The 21,274-nt window shown below is 38.2% G+C and overlaps 1 protein-coding gene across 1 annotated transcript in view; it reads right to left on the bottom strand.

Moving 5' to 3' along the window:
• Nucleotides 1-550: 550 nt before the first annotated feature.
• ABCG1 (ATP binding cassette subfamily G member 1) overlaps nucleotides 551-21,274 on the bottom strand; it is a 53,502-nt gene continuing 32,778 nt past the window's right edge. The window contains exons 3-15 of the mRNA XM_042810971.1: nucleotides 18,526-18,643; nucleotides 17,653-17,785; nucleotides 16,237-16,287; nucleotides 11,303-11,448; nucleotides 10,499-10,622; nucleotides 9,307-9,421; nucleotides 8,442-8,590; nucleotides 8,157-8,258; nucleotides 5,407-5,575; nucleotides 4,554-4,654; nucleotides 3,952-4,110; nucleotides 2,579-2,697; nucleotides 551-1,054 (exon numbers count right to left, since the gene is read on the bottom strand). Of these exons, the coding sequence (XP_042666905.1) occupies nucleotides 826-1,054; nucleotides 2,579-2,697; nucleotides 3,952-4,110; nucleotides 4,554-4,654; nucleotides 5,407-5,575; nucleotides 8,157-8,258; nucleotides 8,442-8,590; nucleotides 9,307-9,421; nucleotides 10,499-10,622; nucleotides 11,303-11,448; nucleotides 16,237-16,287; nucleotides 17,653-17,785; nucleotides 18,526-18,643 (1,715 nt within the window). The 3' untranslated portion in view covers nucleotides 551-825. The remainder of the gene's footprint in view (nucleotides 1,055-2,578; nucleotides 2,698-3,951; nucleotides 4,111-4,553; nucleotides 4,655-5,406; nucleotides 5,576-8,156; nucleotides 8,259-8,441; nucleotides 8,591-9,306; nucleotides 9,422-10,498; nucleotides 10,623-11,302; nucleotides 11,449-16,236; nucleotides 16,288-17,652; nucleotides 17,786-18,525; nucleotides 18,644-21,274) is intronic.

Here is a 21,274-nt window from a genome sequence, read left to right as displayed (position 1 = left end):
ACTGCAAAAGAATGTATTTTCAATCATTCAGCAGTAGCTTGAACATGTCTGTGCTATCTATTGCTGCTTCCAAATATGGATCACAGACTTAGCGCAGACTCAGAATCTGCCCTGTCCTCCTATCATGACAATTTTCAGATATGAGACCAGCTCGACAAGTAAAGCACCAGAATTCTACATTTAAACAGAAACAAAAATAATGACTTGAATCATCTTAGACTTTTCTTTTTCTGTTTTTAAAAAGTACCCATATCAAAAAGATGCCTTTTCCTTATTATTACAGTTACAGATTTTTGGCCAGTAGGGGTAATGCCATGGAAAACAACTGCAAAATAATACATAGAAAACCACGACAATGAAACTCTCGAATTTAAAAAGATGAGATAATCCTATTTTCTTTGCATTTCTCATTTTGCATTTCATTATCTTGTCACCTACAGATGACATTATACTATTCTGGCTACCAGGACTTGAATTACCTTATCGCATAATTGGTTTTCAGAAAGAAATTTCCTGCAACCAGTTGTTTTTTTTTTTTCAATTACAGTTACACTGTCTCAGTATTGAAATTCTGTGTTGTAAAATTCCCTTCTATTTCTTCTTCCTGGTTAAAGCTAGAAAGTGTAATGAAAACATGACCCAACCCAACTGGACTGATTGACGTAACACTATATGTCTTCTATCCCAGTGTGGTTCTCTATGGGCTAGGTCATAACAGCATCTAGCTGGGCACTGGAGACGGGCCTGCCACAGTGAGACAATGTCAACTGCCCTCTACTGCATGTCTAAAGATCTTCCTACTGCATCATTTTGGTTGTTTTTCCTCTACCTCTCTGCCCGGATTTTGTATCTGAGAACAAAATAGGCAATTAGACGCAGAGAGAAGAAGAAAATTCCAAGAACAATGAAGTCCAGGTAGAGTTTGGCATTTTCTACATCCAGTTCTCTCAGAATGGCCTCTGATTTTTGAAAATGGCAAGTATCATCTTTATCACAATGCAGATCTTCTCGATCCAGTCCATAGATTGAGAGAATAACTCCTTCGAACCCGTATCTGGAAAGAAGAAGAGAGGATCATAATGTAAAATGTTGATGATCTGTTTAGAAGTGCTCCCATTGAAATATACTCTCTATAAGAGCTTGGATGGAAACACTGATGAGTTTGTTACTGTTCTGATGTTTGTCCCAAGGTAAATTCTATCCTTATTGCAATAAAGCAAATGACATGCCACTGGTAATTTATATGCGACTTCTCAAAAAGGAGAATGTTAAAATAGAAAGCAGGTAAACTTCAGCTCATATTCAGACTCTCCTTTTAAGAGTGATATAATTAATTCAATTTTTAAACTAAGCAACGGGGATACAAGTATGGTCTGAAGTCAGAAATATATTAAAACTAATATCAATCTAGAATGTTTCTTCTTTTTCCTTACAAGTACCACAGTTTCGCTAATTAATATTGCACAGTTCCCATGTTTCCCCTGAAACCAGGCGCACTTAAGATTTTACTCTATGAGCAGATAAGTTATCACAGTTCCCATGCATATGATAGCTACCTTCAGCTGCAGGAAACCCTAGGCAGGCTGGACGATGACTTAAGGCCTCATCCCGAATTCTAGCTTAACTAATTCAGGGGGTGCAGTCTCTTTATCAATGATGGGTCTTTGTGTAAGACATCATTAGACAAATGAAAGCATATTCAGTTTGAGTTTTCTTAGTAATACTGCAGTATGGGCAGGGTGAGGAGAGGGGAGTGAGCAAAGTGGGTACCACCTAGAAACCTATTTTCATACTAAAGGGGCCTACACATACACAAACCATATACAAAATGATAGTCAAAACACTTCTTATTAAGATGCACTTCAGCTCCTTCTGCAACATCCACTTCCTAATCACTTCATCTGATTTCGAAGAAAACCTTTTCATAATCATCATGGGAATTCACCATTTAATTTTAGCCATAAATATTTAGGTGTCCAGTCCAGACTAGTCTGCTGCCTCCAGAGGTTTCCTGATGACAATCAGACCATAAGATAACTGTCTCAAGTAGAGCGTGACTGACATAGATAGGATGCAACATGCCTATGCCTATAAACTCTTGAGTGAAGAATTCAGATTAGCGATGACAAAAATCCTATGCCTCTTTGCTACTGCAAAATTTAAAGAAAACAATGCTTTGTCCAACAAGGCTACCTAGGATACAGCAGTGACTTATACATAATTTTCTTCTGAAATGTGGTGCTGACAATAGTTTCTCAACAATTTTGGGTATACCGCCTTTATATCACAAAGTCCAAGGAGATTTGGATGCTGTGCAATCCAGAGTCCTTCCACAAGTACTTAACAGACTTGTGGCCAAGGATCCATACCAAATATTCCTGTTTACTTCACAGTAAAAACAAAATAAAATGAAGTGAGGTAATGTGGCATTCATTTACATTATATATATTACATTATATATATGTCTATACTTCAAAAGAATATCTTTTGAACACAGCCTTCTTGGTGTCCAAAACAACCAAACGATCATGTAAGTAGCTTTTCTAAAAAGGGAAATTAATGGACTCCCTAGAAGTACCTGACATAGGAAATGTAGGACATCCACTGGAGGTATGTTGGGATGGTATCAAAGCTGACAAAAAAACCAGAAAACAGAAGCACTGGAATGGCAGTAACCGGACCCACAAAAGTGGCTACCTGGGAAGAGAAGGAATAGGAAGATTCTTGTCAGACAGAGAAAAAAATAAAAATTAACTTGCTCTTTCATCTGATGTCCAGATTTCAAGTTAGGAAACCAGATTGTCAAATAGCACTTCTCTAACAAAAATCCTGGTTTTTGTGCCAAACCAAACAGACAGTGAAATTCTACTCTCTGAGGCAGTGAAGAGTTCTACCATTCGACTTGAATGCTACTTCATTAAATAGTTAGAGTTTCAAATGCCAATTACTGAATTTTTTGGACAAATTTCCTTAGAGGCAAGTTAACATTTAGTAGAGGAAAATGGGTCTTCTCATCTTCCTAAAACTTGTTCCTACATTGCTGCTTCAGGATCCATCCTTTGAAGGACTTAAACCCACCACGAAATTTACAGAGCAAGATGTACACTAGGATTCCTTTGATAGTGTAAGTGACCCCTCTTCCTCACTGTTTGACAGATCAGCAGATACACAGCCCTCCTTCTCATTAATCCCACGCACAAAGCAGTTTCAACTGGTTCTAAAATTTGATGAAGGTGGTAAAAATGATTTCCAATTGAATGGCTTTGTTGAGGAAGACAGGTATTGGCCTATTTACAGCCTCTCCTCTTTACATCTCCTCTAGGGCAAAGGGTCATACAGGTACCTCTGGTGAAAGCAGAAGAACAGAGGTAGAAAAGGGTTTTGCTCATTTCCACAGAATGGTACAGAGTAAAGCAAGATTTCCACTTCAGAAAACTTCACACTATCACTGCATATTAGTATCAATGTAACATGTTGAAACAGGCACCACAGAACATTTCTGTTGTGAATTATCGCTTCATCAATCTGTGCCAGGAAGAAAATGGAGTTACATGGCTAGCTTCCAGCCTAGCAGTCACGCCAACAGCTGCTTCTTGCCCTCCTTCTGCAGAAGTTTAATGTCTGGTCAATCTTTTTTCTACCCTTCCACCTGCAACCTTGCATGCGTGTGGAAGAACCCCATCCTGAGCTGCTGATCTCCATGGCCAACCTGCATTCTGTATATGCATCAGTCCTCCTCAGCCAGGGGTAAATACCAAAAGACAATCCGCTCAAGCAGGCACAGCCCATTCAGATCTGGTAGCAAGAAGCATCAAGTAGCTATATCAGGCAAAGAGAACTTTTTGCTTATCTTCTTTTAACACATATCTTGGGACACAACAACATTCACAGTAAGCAATCAGTTCTAGGAGATATCTAGGAGATTGTGAAATCACCAAATGCCATCTGTACCTGGAGAGATGTAGAGGCTGCTCCTATGAGAAGACCCAGTGACTGTGCCACCAGGGATGTCATGGTTCCCAAGGCTGCAAAGAGGACAAATCGGAGTGCATCAGACGGCTGTGAAGTCATCCAGTACACGATGCTGCAATAAGCTACAGGAAACATGATCTGCAAGGAGATATACTTGTAGTTAGTCTGTTGAAGCCTAACGTTCACTTTTATTCTGAATAAGATAAAAACATAGGGAGACCTAGTTAATCCATAGCTCTCAGTCTTTACATGTTACATGACACACATGGTGTTCAGCTGAGAAAAACGAATTAATCTGCCACAAGCCATAATATCTATCATGCTACTGTGTTTTAGACAACAAATCCCACACACTTACATCCTGTTTCAATTTCTCTTTACATAACAGCAAAAATGGTAATTTTTTAATTAAAACAATACTACGTCAGATGAGGGCATACTATTATCAAGATGCTTTTTATCTGAACCTGAGGCTAAGTTTCTTCATCACTCAGATAAAATATTGTTACTGATCTTCTCAGCAAGTGCACTTGCCATGAGTTTAAGATGGTTCTTATTTCACTGAAGAGTAGCACATATACCTGAAAAGGAACATCAGCCATTGTTTTGGCAAGATAGTAGGCTTTCAGGCTGTACCAGTAGTTCAGGTGCTCTCTAAGAAACACTCCCATCTCAAGAGGAACTACAGAAAATACAAATAAAGGTAGGCAGGTTGTCAGTGTATAATATTCTTCCACAGAGTAACAAATCTAATAATATTACATAATAACAACATAATACTTAACTGCTGTAGTCCGACAGGGGGACTGGATCTCAAATACCTTTGACAGACCAGCAGTAATTTCAAGATTTATAATGAAATGTGAGAAGTTTACCCTGAGAATTGCTTACTGTTGAGAATATGCACTGGGTTACTCAAATGATTTCAACTCTCCTCTAAGAGGCTTTTTAAAATAAAAAGAATTTCAAAGCCTAAAGGACCTGGTTATTCCTTTTGGCACAAAGGCAAATCCGAAGTAACAGTGCTCCCAGAAGAAGTAAGGAACAGTTTGTTTCAGATATCACATGACTATACTGATTTCACGCAGCAGTCATGACTTAGAAGTCCTAGGGAAATTAGCATAGTTTTTCTAAGATTAAAAAAATTTATATCTTAACAAAGCAGAGATACACTGGCACGTTAGGAAAAGGAGTAATTCCAGTCCAAGATTGTAATAATAGACTGTGAGAGTTGAGAACTACTTGCAGAACTGTGGAGAGAAGTCTGTCCCTGTTAGCTTCTACACAGCAGTTAGTGAGAACAAGCTTTACCCTAAAGCCTGTCTTAGAATTGGAAGCACAATCAAATGTCATGGTACATGAAATAGATACACTGCCCTTCCAACTTGTTGCAATCTCCTTGTTCTTTATTTTAAGAATATGACTGGTACTCACATGTAAGGACGGTTGGCATGAGTGCAGCAAACATAAGAAACAACATGGAAAAAAAGAGGAAGCCAGAATTGCTGAGAACCTTCTTAGCTTCATTGCCAATGCCTAAGTAGAGCAAGCCAATAAGCAGACCGATTCCAATGTGAGAGGTGATACGCAAATGTGTTAGGACCTATAAGCAAGGAAACAGAAGTATTTCTGATCAGAAAGTCTGAGTTCAAAAACAACGGAAATATGACTGAAATCAGATATACAGCATGCAGAAAAATAATAATTATGTCCAGAAGAACAAATATAGGAATGTTCACTTTCTACTAGGAAATTGGGTCTCAGCTAAGGAAAACTTACATTAATGAACTTTCTAGTGTGAATCAGACCCCAGGCTATTAGTCCAGATAATTTCTTCCAATAAACAAAAGCAGAAATTGTAAATGTTGCAACCTGAAATCCTATTGTCAGACAGTGTCATGTAGCAATTTTCCCTCATGCACCAGGAGACTTTCTCACTATAAGACAGACGTCCCTGAGCAGATAAAAGTGGTAAGACAAGGGAGGAAGAAAAGAGTTTTGTTTGTTTGTTTGCTTTGTATAGACCAAATGAACTTAATCAGGCATACATAAGCCTTTTGTGGCTTCTCGGCAAGACAGTAGTTCTACAAGTGACATGGATGAATAAAGAAAAGTATGGAAAACCTGCAATAATTGTTAAAAACAACACTGTTTCTCTATCTAAGTATCCTAAAATAAGCCACAGTTTCCCCTAGATCGAGATGAGGAGAAGTTTCTATGATCAATGGTTAGGGTTTGTACACCTTGGAGATACGCTCTCCACAGAGACATTCCACTGACTAGCTGACATGAAGCTGCATGTATGCTTTGTTTTTTAACACATCTCCCATGTGAACACGTCAGTGTATTTTGGACTGAGTATTTGGTGATGTGCAAACTAGCACACATTACAGAAAGACAACATTCAACAACCTCACTGACCTTTTAATGATAAATGCACTATAATATAAAACAACAGCAAGGGACAATAATGAGAGATGACAAATAAACGCACTGGTAACACAACCAACGGGCACAGAATCACAGAATCAGAGTGGCTTGGGTTGGAATGGATCCCAATGATCATCAAGTTCCAACCCCTGTCTGTGGTAGTGTCACCAACCTCCAGATCTGATAGTAGGTCAGACTGCCCAGGGCCCCATCCAACCTTGTCTTGAATATCTGCAGGGCCGGAGCATCCACAACCTCTCTGGGAATCCTGTGTCAGCACCTCACCACTCTCAACATAACACATATGGTCTGGAAACAAGACGCTTCCTAACCACTGTGACAGCATGGTTCTGGCATATCTTCCCAACTACCATATTATGGAAAACAGCTGCTTGCTTTTACTATAACAGTCAATATAGTGTTTCTCTTTCTAAAAAAGATGCAACACTTGTTATCTGACAGTGGAGGCCTGGACACAGAGTCCCAGTAGATTTCTTCCCAGCCTTTAGTTCTGTGTACATGTCTATACTGTAAACTATTTTGTCCTAAAGAGCTACTTCCCTAGGTGTGGGGCAAGTGCAGCACAGTCACAGCATCTGGAGCTCAGTGAAACTCAGCTTACTCTGTTGCAAGAGTAATTTGCTCATGCTGAGCTCCATCTGGCTCAAGCACTTTTGGGTTTCTAACTACCTCATGCATGATACATTTTATGGCTTTCCCCTTTCTTAAAGACAGGTATATCTAATTAATGTGTGCATTAGTGTCTATGCTGTCTTTTCTCCTCTCATGTGAAGCACTGAAAACCCTCCAAAACAGAAAAAGCAGCAAACAATCCTTCCTCAGATTTATCAGATTGCAAATCTGTCACTGAGAAAACCACTTGGACAAGGACACTTCACACTGAGGAGTCCCTTGGACAAGTTTTAACATAAAGTCTACTTTTGAGGAAGCTCATCTCCTTAACTTGTGCCTGTTAGTAGAGGGACACTCATATCTAGAGGACCTTTCAAAGCAGGAGCATCGATCACAAGTGTATATACTCCTATCTCTCAAATTCACAAACAATTCAGCTACTTCAAGATAAGAAAGACTTTTCTGAGTTTAAAAAAATGTCCCTTTATATTTTGCTAATGCAAACTATCTCTGCAAAACATTTAATAAACTTACAAGAAAACTGCAGCCCTGGGAACTTTGAAGGAATTTATTTTCAGAAAAAGGTGAAAAATAGTTTTTTTTTTTTCCCCTGTGAATGAAGAGTTTCATTTTGATACTTACTGTATTGTAAGTGTATGGAAACAAGTATTTCCTTTTCACATAAGCAAGTTTTGATTTATTGGTTTTATGTTTCAGGAGCAAAAAGAAAGATTTTAAGCATTAACTTTACATTACACTGAAATTGTATCTCTGCCACCTTGAATAGTCTGAAGAGACAATAATTTTCTGGCATACCAGTACACCATCATTATCACTTTTTAAAAAGATAAATATTTGCATAAGTAACTTGCCAGCACAGAGAAAATTTCAGCTTTAGGTTTGTAGCCCAAATGCGTTTGAATTCTACTGAAGAAAACTGCTGTTCACAATTAAGGTGGTACAATTAATAGCAATATTGAAAGAGAAGCGTCTTTACTTCAAAATTCATTGTCAATCTTCATGCATGGGCTGTGGACAAGACTCTTAAAGCATATTTATAATGTCTTACAACTAACTGAATAAACCTTTAGGCTCCAAAGGTACTATCAAAGCAGACTTACTGAATCCCTCATGATGGTGAGAAAAGTTCTTTTGAAGAGGATACAAAATTGGGTTAGGCAGCTGGCGGAGAAGCTGTGGCAGCCTTCTGTGGAGGAGGAATCCTGCGGAAACACATGAAAGAATAAACTCCTTTCTTTGCAGTGTCTTGCTTAGTTTTCTTTCACAAAACCCCATTATCGTCAGCTGAATGTGCCCAAAAACTCCTCAATTGACTGAGGATTTTAAATTCTCTTCCTCCCTCTCCAACCTCAAGCCATACCCATTACTTGTGACATACGAAATACCTCTTCAGAGGGCCGGTGCCAGAGAAAGGGATTCAACTCATTCTCACCACCAACATCTCTCTTGTAGTCTGTGTCACAAATCCTCTCCCGTACTGCCCTTACCAGTCGGCTGTTCTGGTCTCCATATTCACCAGATGCTACTTCCATAACTACATAAATCAGAAGATGAGTTACTGGTTTATACTATGGGTTAGTTACAGGCCTTATTACTAGGTTTCCTTGATTCCGTAGCATTAATAGTTGTAGGAGTTTGTTTTTAAAAGGGCTCTAATCTAAATTCACGTGTATATATACATAATTTAAGTGCATTTTTCTATACATCTTCAGAAAATTCACCTGATCTTCATAGTTACATGAACCGTTTTAGGTGAAAAGTAGTAAATATGAAACAGTATTGGTAATCAAAAGTGACAAATGCCTATTTTGTGGTCTTTAGTTCATTTTTGGAATTAAGAACAAAAGAAAAATCTCAATTCTATCAGCTGTATGGTACTATGGTATTGTTCATGAAAAACAAAAAAAAAACCCAAACAAAACAGAAAAACAAACAAATCCAAAATACTAGAATATTGGAGTCACTTTGAAAAATCATTGTGATTAAATTACTATGAAATACAAAATGATATGTTTAACCTTTTATTTCATGAACCTGCACTTCTATCAGAGAGAAACAGTCACTAAATTCGACCACCAGATGGCATTCAAATTGCTTAGAAATAATCCAATTGATTTTAATTCCAGTTTTGGTACATATATGTACACAGAAACATATGTATACATGTACAAAAGTACAAACTGCACCATGATTCCCCTTATCCTGAAAGTGCTAGCCAAACACAAAACAAATTATTCAAATTTTCCTTACCAAAATCTGCAGGATTGTGATAGGTTGGACAATTCAAACCCAAATCTCTTAAGTAAGGGACAAGGTTTAATACTTTTCCCCGGTAAATACATTGACCTTGACTTAAAACATAGAGCTGAAATACAAGGCAAAGAAAAGAGAATCACAACATGAAATAATGTAATAATATTTGAACATCCTAACTGTATGACAGCAAACCATGAACACAACATACTCTTGTAGGCCCAGTCAGAGAAATATATCTGGAAGATCTGTCACCATTTGGAACTATCTTTGTATGGAATAACAACTAATGAAAGATGAAATGCTTGAGATGTGAATTCTGCAAACATTCCCTCCAGGACTTAAAGCACATTAACTCAGAAACAGACTAATTCAAGCCTTAGACACATTTGAAATCAGATAAGAAACTGCATAACCAAGCCATCTAATTTCCATATATTATGGATCTTTTTGTTGGGAGACGAGGCTGGTGAATGTAGGAACAGAAGAAGCAGAACAGCACAGCAACAGGAAACAGCTTGATTATCCTCACTTTTTGCTGTACTGCTGGCATTAAATAACCCCCAGCTTGCCAGACTGGTATTCTTGCAAGAGTTTGTTCACCCATGGTGTAGTAAGTTTTCTCTTGTCTCTGATTTAGATATCCTAAAAAGATTCAGGTAAATTTAAATCTAAAATCTAATCTAAAAGCACATGGTTCACATCTTGTTGTTAGGTTGGAGAAAAGATCTCCAGTTGACTTCATTTCAATTCTTACCATCATCAATAAACACTTCTGAATTTACACCTGTGTAACTAAGATAAGAATGTGTACTAGTAATAACACCACAGATATCTGCAATAAAGCTCTCCTGCTCTTAAAAATTACTTCTCATTTACTTTACTGACAGCACTGTGCCCAGGAACAGTAGTAAGTGAAGGTATACAATTCTTAACTGTGATAATCACAATTTTACAAACATACCAGCCAGATTCTTTAAAAATATTGCACTTAAACAGGAATGGAAAATGAAAACAGGCAGAGAAAAAAAAAAAAAGAAAAAGAAAAAGAAAACATAATAAAACATATTTTTTACTCCAATTTATTTATGTATTTGATTTGGAACCATAGAGTTCATCTTTTTACTGAGAGAATGTAGCTTGGAAAGTATAGCCTTCCTAAACCATGTAAAAAGAGTGAGAATTATACCTGATCAAACAACTCAAAGAGTTTAGCACTGGGCTGATGAATTGTGCAGATGATGGACCGGCCACCCTGGGCTAAAGCTTTCATCAGAGAGACAACTTGAAAACATGATGCGCTATCCAAGCCGCTGAATGAGAGGAAAGAAGTCTGTTATCCATAGATCCATACACACCCCTCAGAACTAGCACACGTATTTGATACTTTGGTATCTGGCTATTATCTTCCTAGAAATTTTCTCTTTAACAGTTTAATTTTATCATATGCCAACCTTACGCTTGTATTTCTCCTTCAGTCTTTTAATTAAGTTGGAAACATGCCCAAGAATGAAAAATAGCAGTATTCTGAAAACTGCCTTAAGGGATTTCTGCATTTCAGAACTACAGATTTAAATGTGCCTAACTTTAATGAATAGATACATATTCATGGCCCTCCCAGCTTCCTCCTAAATTGATCACAGAATTTGATCCAAAATATGCTACACTTGTTATAAAAAGTTAATCTTCAAAATACTTATATTCAAGCTTATATTTTTGCTTGAAGAAGAAAGCTCACGTGATACAATCTGAAAACAATATCCTCTCTTTTCTTATTTCAGTTCATGTCTTCTTTAAATATTACTTATTGACCCATGGTCTCATGTTTGTAGAAGTGAGCCAAGGCACTAAGTACTCAAATGAAAGTACTGAGACATTATTCAGCACTTCAATGCAATACAACATGAGCCTTTTCCAATTACTTAGATGTGAATAGCTGTTCTGCAGCACTGTGCTATCATGTGAGCAACCTTAATTTTTGCCCCTGAAGTACCTGGTTGGTTCATCAAAAAACATAACAGGAGGATTGTTCACCAGCTCCAAAGCAATGGCAAGACGCTTTCTCTGGCCTCCAGATAGACTCCCAGTCCTTGTATTGGCACAGGTTAGCAAACCAAGGGCTGTCAATATTTCCTTCACCTACAGGAAACACAACAATGCAAATCATTTAAATATCTTAGCAGAAAAGAGCTTCTTTACTATAGTACCAATTTTCATGGAGAAAGTAAGTTAAAGTATGACTTTGTTTCACTACCTCTATATCAAAGACTATTTCCATATAATGTAGAAAGGATTAAACATTTATTAGATTCAGTGGGGCTTAACCTAGCACCAAACATTTTGACCAAAATTCTACTTGTCTGTAATGCATTTTTTGTCTCAGTAGAAAGCCATTCTTGTGATAACCAGACCTTCCATAGTGTTCCTTGGATATGGTGCATATATCACAGAATCACAGAATTGTAGGGGTTGGAAGGGACCTCCAAAGATCATCGAGTCCAACTCCCCTGCCAAAGCAGGTTCCCTATAGCAGGTCCACAGGTGGGCATCCAGGAAGGTCTTGAACATCTCCAGAGAAGGAGACTCCACCACCTCCCTGGGCAGCCTGTTCTAGCGCTCCGTCACCCTCAAAATATCAAAAGATCTTGGCAGTGTTTTTTGTGAACACTTACTACACAGCAAAACCAACAAGCTTCTTTTATACGAACTTCTAGGCTTTCAAGAGTATGGAGAACTATATAACACAAATGAGTAGTTTCTAAAGAGGCTTCAGCTGTTCTCATATCTGTTCTTTCAAGTCCACTCTTTAAAGGGTGGCCACAGATTCTAAGTGTTTTCATTCTCTGAGAGCCAACTGAGCTATCATGTATTCTCAGATGTTTGGGAGTTCCTCAAGACACTGCCTCAGGAAATGCAGTTTGTCCCAGAGTCTTTAGAACAGAGGAGAACAATCCCAGCTGCTGTGAATTTTTCTATCTCAGTGATTGCAGATCCAGACTTGTAGCTCTATATAAGGAAAGCAACACTTTGGCGTCAGTAAAAACACAGACATTAAAATGTCTGAACTCAAGAAATATGACTCCAATAAACCAACTACCAACCAGCTCCCATTCTGAGAGAAGAGCCCAACTACCCCTATCCTTAATTCTTAGGGAAGGTACTATGGAACATGGGCAACACGTGCTAAACCAACCAGAAACTTCAGAAACAAACCAGAAACTTCACTGGAGATCTTTCACTTGTCCCTGGCTGTTTTAAACAGGCATCTGTAATCTTGTTAACACAAGTGCATAAATTCATACAATTTAACTCTGACCAACATTTACCAATTTATAATAATAAAATCAATGATTTATTCCAGCACAGGCTAGTAATACTAAAATGAGTGCCCTTTTAACAAGAGTTGTGCAAATGCATACAACACAGTCTTTTCCTCAAATTTCTGTTCATAATTACAGAAGAACTTGCTTGGCCTAACTTAGCAAAGGGCAAACAAATTAAGACTTTCAAAGTACAAGTGAAATAACAGTTGTTTCTGAACAAATACATTTTTCCAATTAAAAATGTGCATTTATCATATTAAGAAAAATATATTTGAGTCAACCAAAGCTATTCTAACCAATATGTTGATTCACCTACCTGTCTGGAGTTTTTTCTGAATTTCACAGATTCTCTGAGATTGAAGAGCTTTAGAATGTTCCAATTAATTAGGAAATAAATATGGATAGCAGGTAGCAATGGAAATTGCTTCTGTATCCCTGAAGATACCATTTTCATATTGTAGGCAAAGGATTTACTTTTCCCCAGATGGATCAGAAGTAGTTTCCCGTTCTCCTTCTGCATGTGGATCTTACGATCCACATGCCAGCTAAGGCCAGAGGCATCTTTTACTAGAATAAGATACTCCTCTGGAGTAGGTAAGTCCAAAAAGTCAAGTTCAGGTCTCAATCAGATGTGCAAGAATAAATCGAATTAGAAAGGTTGAGGGAACTGGGCTTGTTTAGCTTGTAGAAGGTTCCAGGGAGACCTCACTGTGATCTTCTAGCACATGAAGGGAGTGTATAAACAGGAGGAGATATGACTGTTTATGAGGGTGGACAGTGGTAGGACAAGGGGAAACGGTTTTAAAATAAGACAGGGGAGGTTTAGGTTAGATATTAGGAGGAAGTTTTTATCTCAGAGAGTGGTGACACACTGGAACAGGTTGCCTAAGCAGGCTGTGGATGCCCCATCCCTGGAGGCATTCAAGGCCAGGCTGGATGTGGCTCTGGGCAGCCTGGTCTCGTGGTTGGTGACCCTGCCCATGGCAGGGGGAAGTGAAACTAGATGTTCATTGTGGTACTTTTCAACCCAGGTCATTCTATGACTCTAAAACAGACTGGAATGTGAGGAAGAGTAGGAAGCATCTAATGTTCCTGAAACATCAGGCCACACCTTTCCAATGTGCATACTCATCGCCTTCTTCGTTCTTCAGACTTTTGTTTCATTTGAGTTCTGTTACATGGCTTTTTCCAGCTGCCTAAACTATTCCTAAATTCACCTGTTAAGTGTACGGTTTTGGGAGCACAAAATACACCAGAATGAAAACATGACCTTTTCTATTTATGGGGGAAAAAAAAACCCAAACAAAAAAAAATAACCAACTCTGAAAAGCCAAGGAAAGATTAGAACTTGAATTTTACAGGAAATACTTATCCAGAGTAACATACACAGATAAAAGGAGCTGCCAGTCTTCTTGGAAAGTAGATTTTAAGTTTAGCAGTAGGACCGTGTTATCACATAATCCCCATTAGCACTCACACCAACTCCCAAATAGCAGAGGTTTTTACCTTGAAAAGGCAGTGTATGAGACAGCGATTATGCAACATCTCCTTGCTTGGTGTTGTTTTACACTGGACTGAAACATAGCTTGAGGCCAGTAAAAACATTTCCAAATGCTCACTGAGCTACAGTTTCACGTTTAATGAGTCTCTCAGCAATGCAAACCACCTTTATTTTCAACAGCGCCATTATTTTTTCTTTTATTTTTAGCTGCAGGCGTAATCCTCCCCAGGTATGCACTGTTTTGAAACACACTGTGCAGCACAGAAGTGTTCCTCCCATATGCTTCAGCATGCTCTGGTAACGCCACTCAAACAGAGACAGACACCTGAGCTCTGAGTATTCTTGGGTACGTAGAGGCCCAGATTTTTAAAGTGCAGAATAAATGGGGAGACGGGGTACATTTCCAGCTCTTTGAAGTATAACTGAGGTAACCAAAGTCAGGTGAGAACGCTGCCTCATAAGCTAACATGCCAGCAGCCCTTATGACTAGTCGAACACCTCCAAAACATTTTCTTTAAAAACACAGTGCTGTGTAAGATCAAATAATCAGGAGGAACTGTCATAGTCAGATAAGTGAGAGGAGCACACAGTGCAGGTTCAGGTAGGTTATAGGTCTTCACAGGCAAAAATATACCACGGCTTTTCTCTCACTCAGACAGCAACAGCCAGAAGCAAGACAGCACACCAAACATGCAAGTGTAAACCCTGTAACTAATTCCTGGTGTTTTCAAAAAGACACATGCATGTTTTAGCCTAGCTTCCTACTTATCCAAACTTTGGACACTTAAAAAAGCTTCAAATACCTTCAAATAAGCCTCTACCTTAACTGCAACTGCACGATCTTGCCTATCTGAGCAACATGATTTCAAAACCCATCCTTTCTGCTCACCAGCACAGCTACAATGATCAAAACTTTCAAACATGGGCACAGAAATTTCTGCAGTAGTTGCAAGAACTCTTGAATTTTTCATTAACCTTTGGAAAAATGAACACTTTCTTGTTGAACACTTCAACTCCCTTGAAGCATTCAAGTGAACAAAGGCCTTCGCTCACTGTTGCCAGACATGACTGACTTATGTCACCACACACAAAATCACAGAGAATCATAGAATCACCAAGGTTGGAAAAGACCTCCAAGATTGACCAGTCCAACCATCCACCTACCACCAATATTTCCCAGTAAACCATAACCTTCAGTACAACATCTAAACATTTCCTGAACACCTCCAGGGTCGGTGACTCCACCACCTCCCCGGGCAGCCCATTCCCGCACCTGACCACTCTCTCAGAGAAGTATTTCCTAACACCCAACCTGAATCTCCCCTGGTGCAACCTGAGGCCATTCCTTCTAGTCCTATTGCTAGTTACTTGGGAGAAGAGGCTGATTTTCTCCTCATTACAACCCCCTCTCAGGTGGTTGAAGAGAGAGATATAGTCTTCCCTGGGCCTCCTCTTCTGTAGACTGAACAATCCCAGTTCCCTCAGCTGCTCCTCAGAAAACTTGTGCTCCAGACCTCTCAGCTCCATTGCCCTTCTCTGGACACACTTCAGGGCCTCCATGTCTTCTTCCTTGTAGTGAGGTTCACAAAACTGAACACAGCACTTGAGGTGCCGCCGCACCAGGGCTGAGTACTGAAGGATGATCACCTCCCTGTTCCTGCTGGCAGCACCATTCCTGTTACAAGCCAGGATGCCATTGGCCTTCTTGGCCACCTGGGCACACTGCTGGCTCACATTGAGCTAAGCGTTGACCAGTACCCCAGGTCATGAGAATACCTGAGCCATCAGATATGCATATGAAAAAATCTACATGTTAAGTAACATCAAAAGGAATCCTACAAAACCTATGAATTCATTTTGATACATTTTTTTGCAATTATCTACTCATTATCAGAATCAGGCATACTGAAAACAACTTTTATGCAATCTGTACCATGTCTTCACACATAATGATACCTGTTAACTTTGAGGTTCTGATTTATTCCATTATTTTAAGTCCAACGCAATTCAGTTTTAGATTAAGGGTATCAGTTTAGGAGTGCTCACTTCACACACTACTTTACCATCCCCCAAAATTCTCAGTTTGATAGTGAGTACACATACCATTTCTTTCCTGCCTTCATCTTTCTCTTGAAGTTTCAGATGAGCAGATACCTGGAGTACAAAATACAAAAGAATCTGGTTATGAACTGGTCTGATGCTTGACCATAAATTATAGTGGATGTCTCAAGCAAAACATCCCAATGTACAATTTCAATGACCTCTTTATTCAATTTAGACTGAACTATAATGTCCAAATCGCAAGTATCACATATGCCTGTGCATGAGAACAACCTGACTTAAATACTCCAGCATCCAACAAAAATCACCTTAGAAAGAAAGTCAGTTTTGCAAGTTAAAGGAAGATCAGAAGAAGATTGAAGAATCGTGTTTTTGCATAGCTGCTAACTTCACAGGCAGTGCTCAAAGCACAGATTATCTGTGCTTCACCTATATCACAAGGATAACAAAAAAATGGTTGTTCTTCAGGAGATAAACAAATGGGTACAGAAATAAATAATCTTATGAAAGATGTCACAGCTGTCCTAAGAGGTAGCTTCCCAAAACTTCCTGATTAGCCTTTATGAGAAGAAATTAAACTGTTAAGAAATTATTTTTGTCAGAGCTTTGATTAATTAATTTAGACAGAAAGTATCACTTGGGTCCATTTCTACAAAAGTGATCCTATGGGATTCTAACTACAACATTCAAACAAACAAAACAGGAAAAATTCCTCACAGAGGAGTGTCTCTACAGGAAATCAGCCACATAAAGCACAGCCAAGACTATAGTTATTTCTTTGACCTTGAAATTTGTGAACTGATGCTGATATACAGTATGAGCAACCTTAGACTTACTTTGATAACAATCTGAGAAAAATCACCCTGTTTCTCAAGCTGAGCAACAGGCCTTTCTAGACTGATTAGTCTATGTGGCAATTAGTAAACCTCTTGATGCTATGATAAGCATCAAGAAGATTAATGCTGCCTGTAATCGTAGGATTATTCTATTTTTGCTGTTTTCCTTTGAAGAACTCAAAAAGATTTTATACAATTCATTTATTAAAGTCAAGTAAGAGTTAACTAGCAGAGAGACCATGTTTAAAGTCAAAATAGAAACTTTACAGTCAGAACATGGAAGATGGAGAGAAAAGGAAAGCAAATACTTGACCACCACCCAAGAAATGCAATGGTTCCCATAAAGACTCATTCTGTATGGAATTGCAGGCTTCATTCTTTGGGAAGACTATTTAGTACAGCCTTAGATTTTCTTCTAAATCATAATGCTCATCACAAAATGAAAGCAATAAAGCAGAAGAAGAATTCAAGTCATTATCAAAGTCCACATACTCTCACTGAGCAGGATCAAATAGAGCTAATAGTAAATGGCATTGCTAGAAGTAAGAATACATGCAATACACAAATAAAGATTTTCCACTTTCTCCCACACAAATAAATTACAGCTAAAAACAAAGTTCACCATCATAGCTTCTTGGACAGTCAGATGAGGAAGGAGCATGTCATCTTGCATGATGTAGCAGGAGACTTTGCGAAAGGAGCGTAGGTCACGAGGCTGCCCATTGATGAGAATTTCTCCTTTCATTCCTGTCTCTCTATAATGAATAAACAAAACAACCACACATGAATCTTGCTTTCCTCTGTTATGTCATGGTCCTCATTACGTGGCAGTCCTAGGAAATTATTGTCCAGTGTGGAATAAAACTGACACAGTGGATAGAAATGAAATTATTTTGTAATTATGTTCTCTTTCATAAGAGGCTTCATGCAATTTTGCTGATGATTTTAATTCAATACAAAATGCATACTGTCTTACACAAATGTCTGAAAAAATATGCAGCTGTTGGTTAGGTTTCTCTATCTTGTTCCTTATGCACTACTGACAACAACACAGAGAAAACCTGTACTTAGCCATACAATAGGAGATTGAGGATGATGAACTACAGTCCTTAACCCATTGCACTTTGGTCTAGAAGACATCAACACTGTGAATGCATTCATTAAAAAGGGTCTTCTTTTTTCAGACATTTGTAAGATTTGAATTTAAAATATGACAAATATAAGACACTGAATCAGATTCTCTACAAAGTTGGAGCGAGAATTTTTTTGGTGTTCTAGACTTCAAATTATTTCCTATTTCTGGATCCAACTTGTTAACAGATAAATCATAAGTGACCACAACAGGAAAAATAGAAAAAATAATATAAGCAGTAAGAATCAAATAGAGAATCTGTGGAATATTTATTTTCTATAAACACTGGCTAAGATTTCTTCTGTTCTTTACTCCAAGGAGTCATCAACCTTGATCCTTACTTGAGGCTTTCATGTTACTGACCTGTATCCTGCCAGAATGTTCATGAGTGTTGACTTCCCAGCTCCTGAGGGGCCCATAATTGCAACAAGTTCTCCACTGCTGAACTTCCCTGAAATTCCTTTTAAAAGGGTCTTATAGCCTGAAAAAAAGAAAAGTTTACTTAATCCTTCAAAATCATGTCTAGTGGGCAATATAAATTTATTTCCACTAAACAGTGATGACAATTAGACATCACCAGTTCCTTACTGAGAGGCTGATGTTAAGATCAGTACTTTGCAATAACTACTGAAGGCCAAACTGAGAGTGGCAGACCTCTCGTACTACACAAATGGAAACCCACTCATAAGCACACACACTCTTGATTCACTGTATGAAAAATTTCAGAAATTTTTAAAGTTTTAAGCCTTGCTGCCATTTTCTAAGTGTCTTTTCAGGGTACTTTATGATTCTGATGGCTCAGTTATCATATTTAATACTCCTCAGTTAATGTAACTCCACAGACTTGGAGCAGATTGTTGTCCTCCAATCACTACAGCTTCAATAATTCTGCTCTCTCATCAGAGTAACTACTTGGATGGTAACAGCCAGTCCATCAAAAGCAAAGCCCTATGATTTTGTCCCTTCCCCACCAAAAGAGGTACGACATGAAACACAGCATAAACAGATGTACAGTAAAAGAGAATCCTTGAATTGCAGATTCAGACTTAGTTACATCCATTTTGTCTGGCATGATGCACATTTTAAGGCATACTACAGTCTAACATGTCAGCACTCTGGTGTGGAAAGTCAAAATTTCTAGTACACAGTTTCTCAGTGCTGTACAGAGGCATTTTACAGAAAGAGGGAATCTGTATGAATAAAGCTCACTATATTTACTGGCAAGCAAAACAAGAAGCTGACATTTAGCTAGCTGACATCTAAAAAACTGTGCAGTAATAATGAGATTGTTGCTTGCAAAACATCACTAGTTAATTTGATTTTCATTACGATCTGTAATAATGACTCACAAATTCACCTTTTCCACTTATGATTTAGAGGAGGTCTCTTTGCTTTAGTGATCTTTAGAGGAGGAATGGGATAATGACTGAGTGAGGAGTGTGGAGAGAGCTCTGACCAGCATTTAAACTTTTCAGAACCATTTTCCCTTTTATTTATTTGCTTGTCTTACTTAAAATGACCACTGCCCCTCATTAAAACATTAACAATAAAAAAATGTCAAGTAAGGTGTCAAAAAACAATCCCACTCTATGTTGAAAATGTTTTTATAATAAAATAAAGACAAAAATGGAAGGACAGAAGATCCTTTTACATACAGTACTGGGATTCAGTAACCCATTTTGCCATATTAGTGCATACCCAGGCAGCATTTGTATTCAACAGGTAAACAACCCCAGTGCTGTGATCATTAGCCTAAGCTGTAGCTGGAACACTGAAATGATGTAAAGAATCATCTCGTACACAAGCTCCTAAAAAAGGAATGGTTGATTGTCTTCTTCTGATTTCTCTTTCTTCCTAACTCCACCACTTCTTGTTTTTCTCCGGTCCCCAATTAGCATTCTTCTTAAATTTTCTTCTTTTTTCTACTCTCAATTCACACTCTTCCAATACCAGCGAGCAAACGTGAATTCCAGGAGAGAACATGAATGTTGTGTTGCCAGAAGACTTCCCAGGTACACAACGAATACTTTCAGAATTCCCCACTGCAGGAGGAAAGCAGCAGCCACAGAAAATCTCTCTTGGTATACCTGAGCCTTCTTTTTTCACAGCAGATATTCTAGAAAATCTAATTGATCAAAAGTATTGAAACAATGTTTGGGGTTTTTTTTCAGTCTAAAATCTTGTTCTGGACCTGAATGAAACAATTTCCTGGGAAGATACCAAGATAACACAGGTATGAAAAGAACAGTATGAACAGGTATGAAAGAGGTATGAAAACAGCAGTGTATTCACACTACATCTTTTGGGGACAGGTCCCATAACAAATACAAACAGAACCTCACAAAAGGAACAGCCACTTAGAAGAAAAAAATCCGTGGTTCCCCAACAAGGTCTAACAACCTTGTTCCTCATGCCTATCATAGAATCACCAAGGCATGTCACAGTCTTTTGGAAATCAGAATTTGAAAGAAAAACACAAGGAAGAGATCAGATCTTTCAAACAAGGCAGTATGTACTAAACAGAATCTAGATATACAAAGTTCCTCAATATACAAACACTCCTCAAGTCCAATGAGAATCATCTACTTCCCAAACCTGTTAAATTTAAAAGGGATTCAAGCACTTGACGTTAACAGCACTGACTTGTATTACGCCCACAACCACAAGCACAAATTATAACAGCTGGGAAACTCTTTCTCACACTGGTTAAAAGCTTGCCAAGTTGGTCTGTTAATAACTTTCACTGGGATAGGATTTATTTCACTGGATCCCAGAGATCCATAGTGTACAGGGTAAAAGTACCCATTATGTCTTTCTCTATACTCTGTCCATTATTTTGAAGCAGTTCAAAATGATGAAAAATCACATGCTAAAATAATGAAAAATCACATGCTAACTCTATTACGAAAAATTTCTATTGTATGGCTTTATTCTGACCTAGATTTTCAGGGTAAAGCATTCTTGTAAGAGGTCTGTAACAGTCAGCACATCATGTGTGCCAAGATCAAGACAGTAAATATTTCACAAACAAAGAAAAGCAGAAAGTATATGTATGTACAGTCATGAATATTAAAGGAGGTACTATTTAAAACAAACATTTATCTTCTGAAAA

The sequence above is a fragment of the Centrocercus urophasianus genome, unplaced genomic scaffold (genome assembly GCF_019232065.1).
Source record: "Centrocercus urophasianus isolate 14NV4802_14NV808 unplaced genomic scaffold, USGS_Curo_1.0 seq_12, whole genome shotgun sequence".
In the NCBI taxonomy this organism is placed as follows: domain Eukaryota; kingdom Metazoa; phylum Chordata; class Aves; order Galliformes; family Phasianidae; genus Centrocercus; species Centrocercus urophasianus.
Note: the sequence above shows the minus strand (reverse complement) of the source record. Positions and strands in the feature narration are given on the sequence as shown.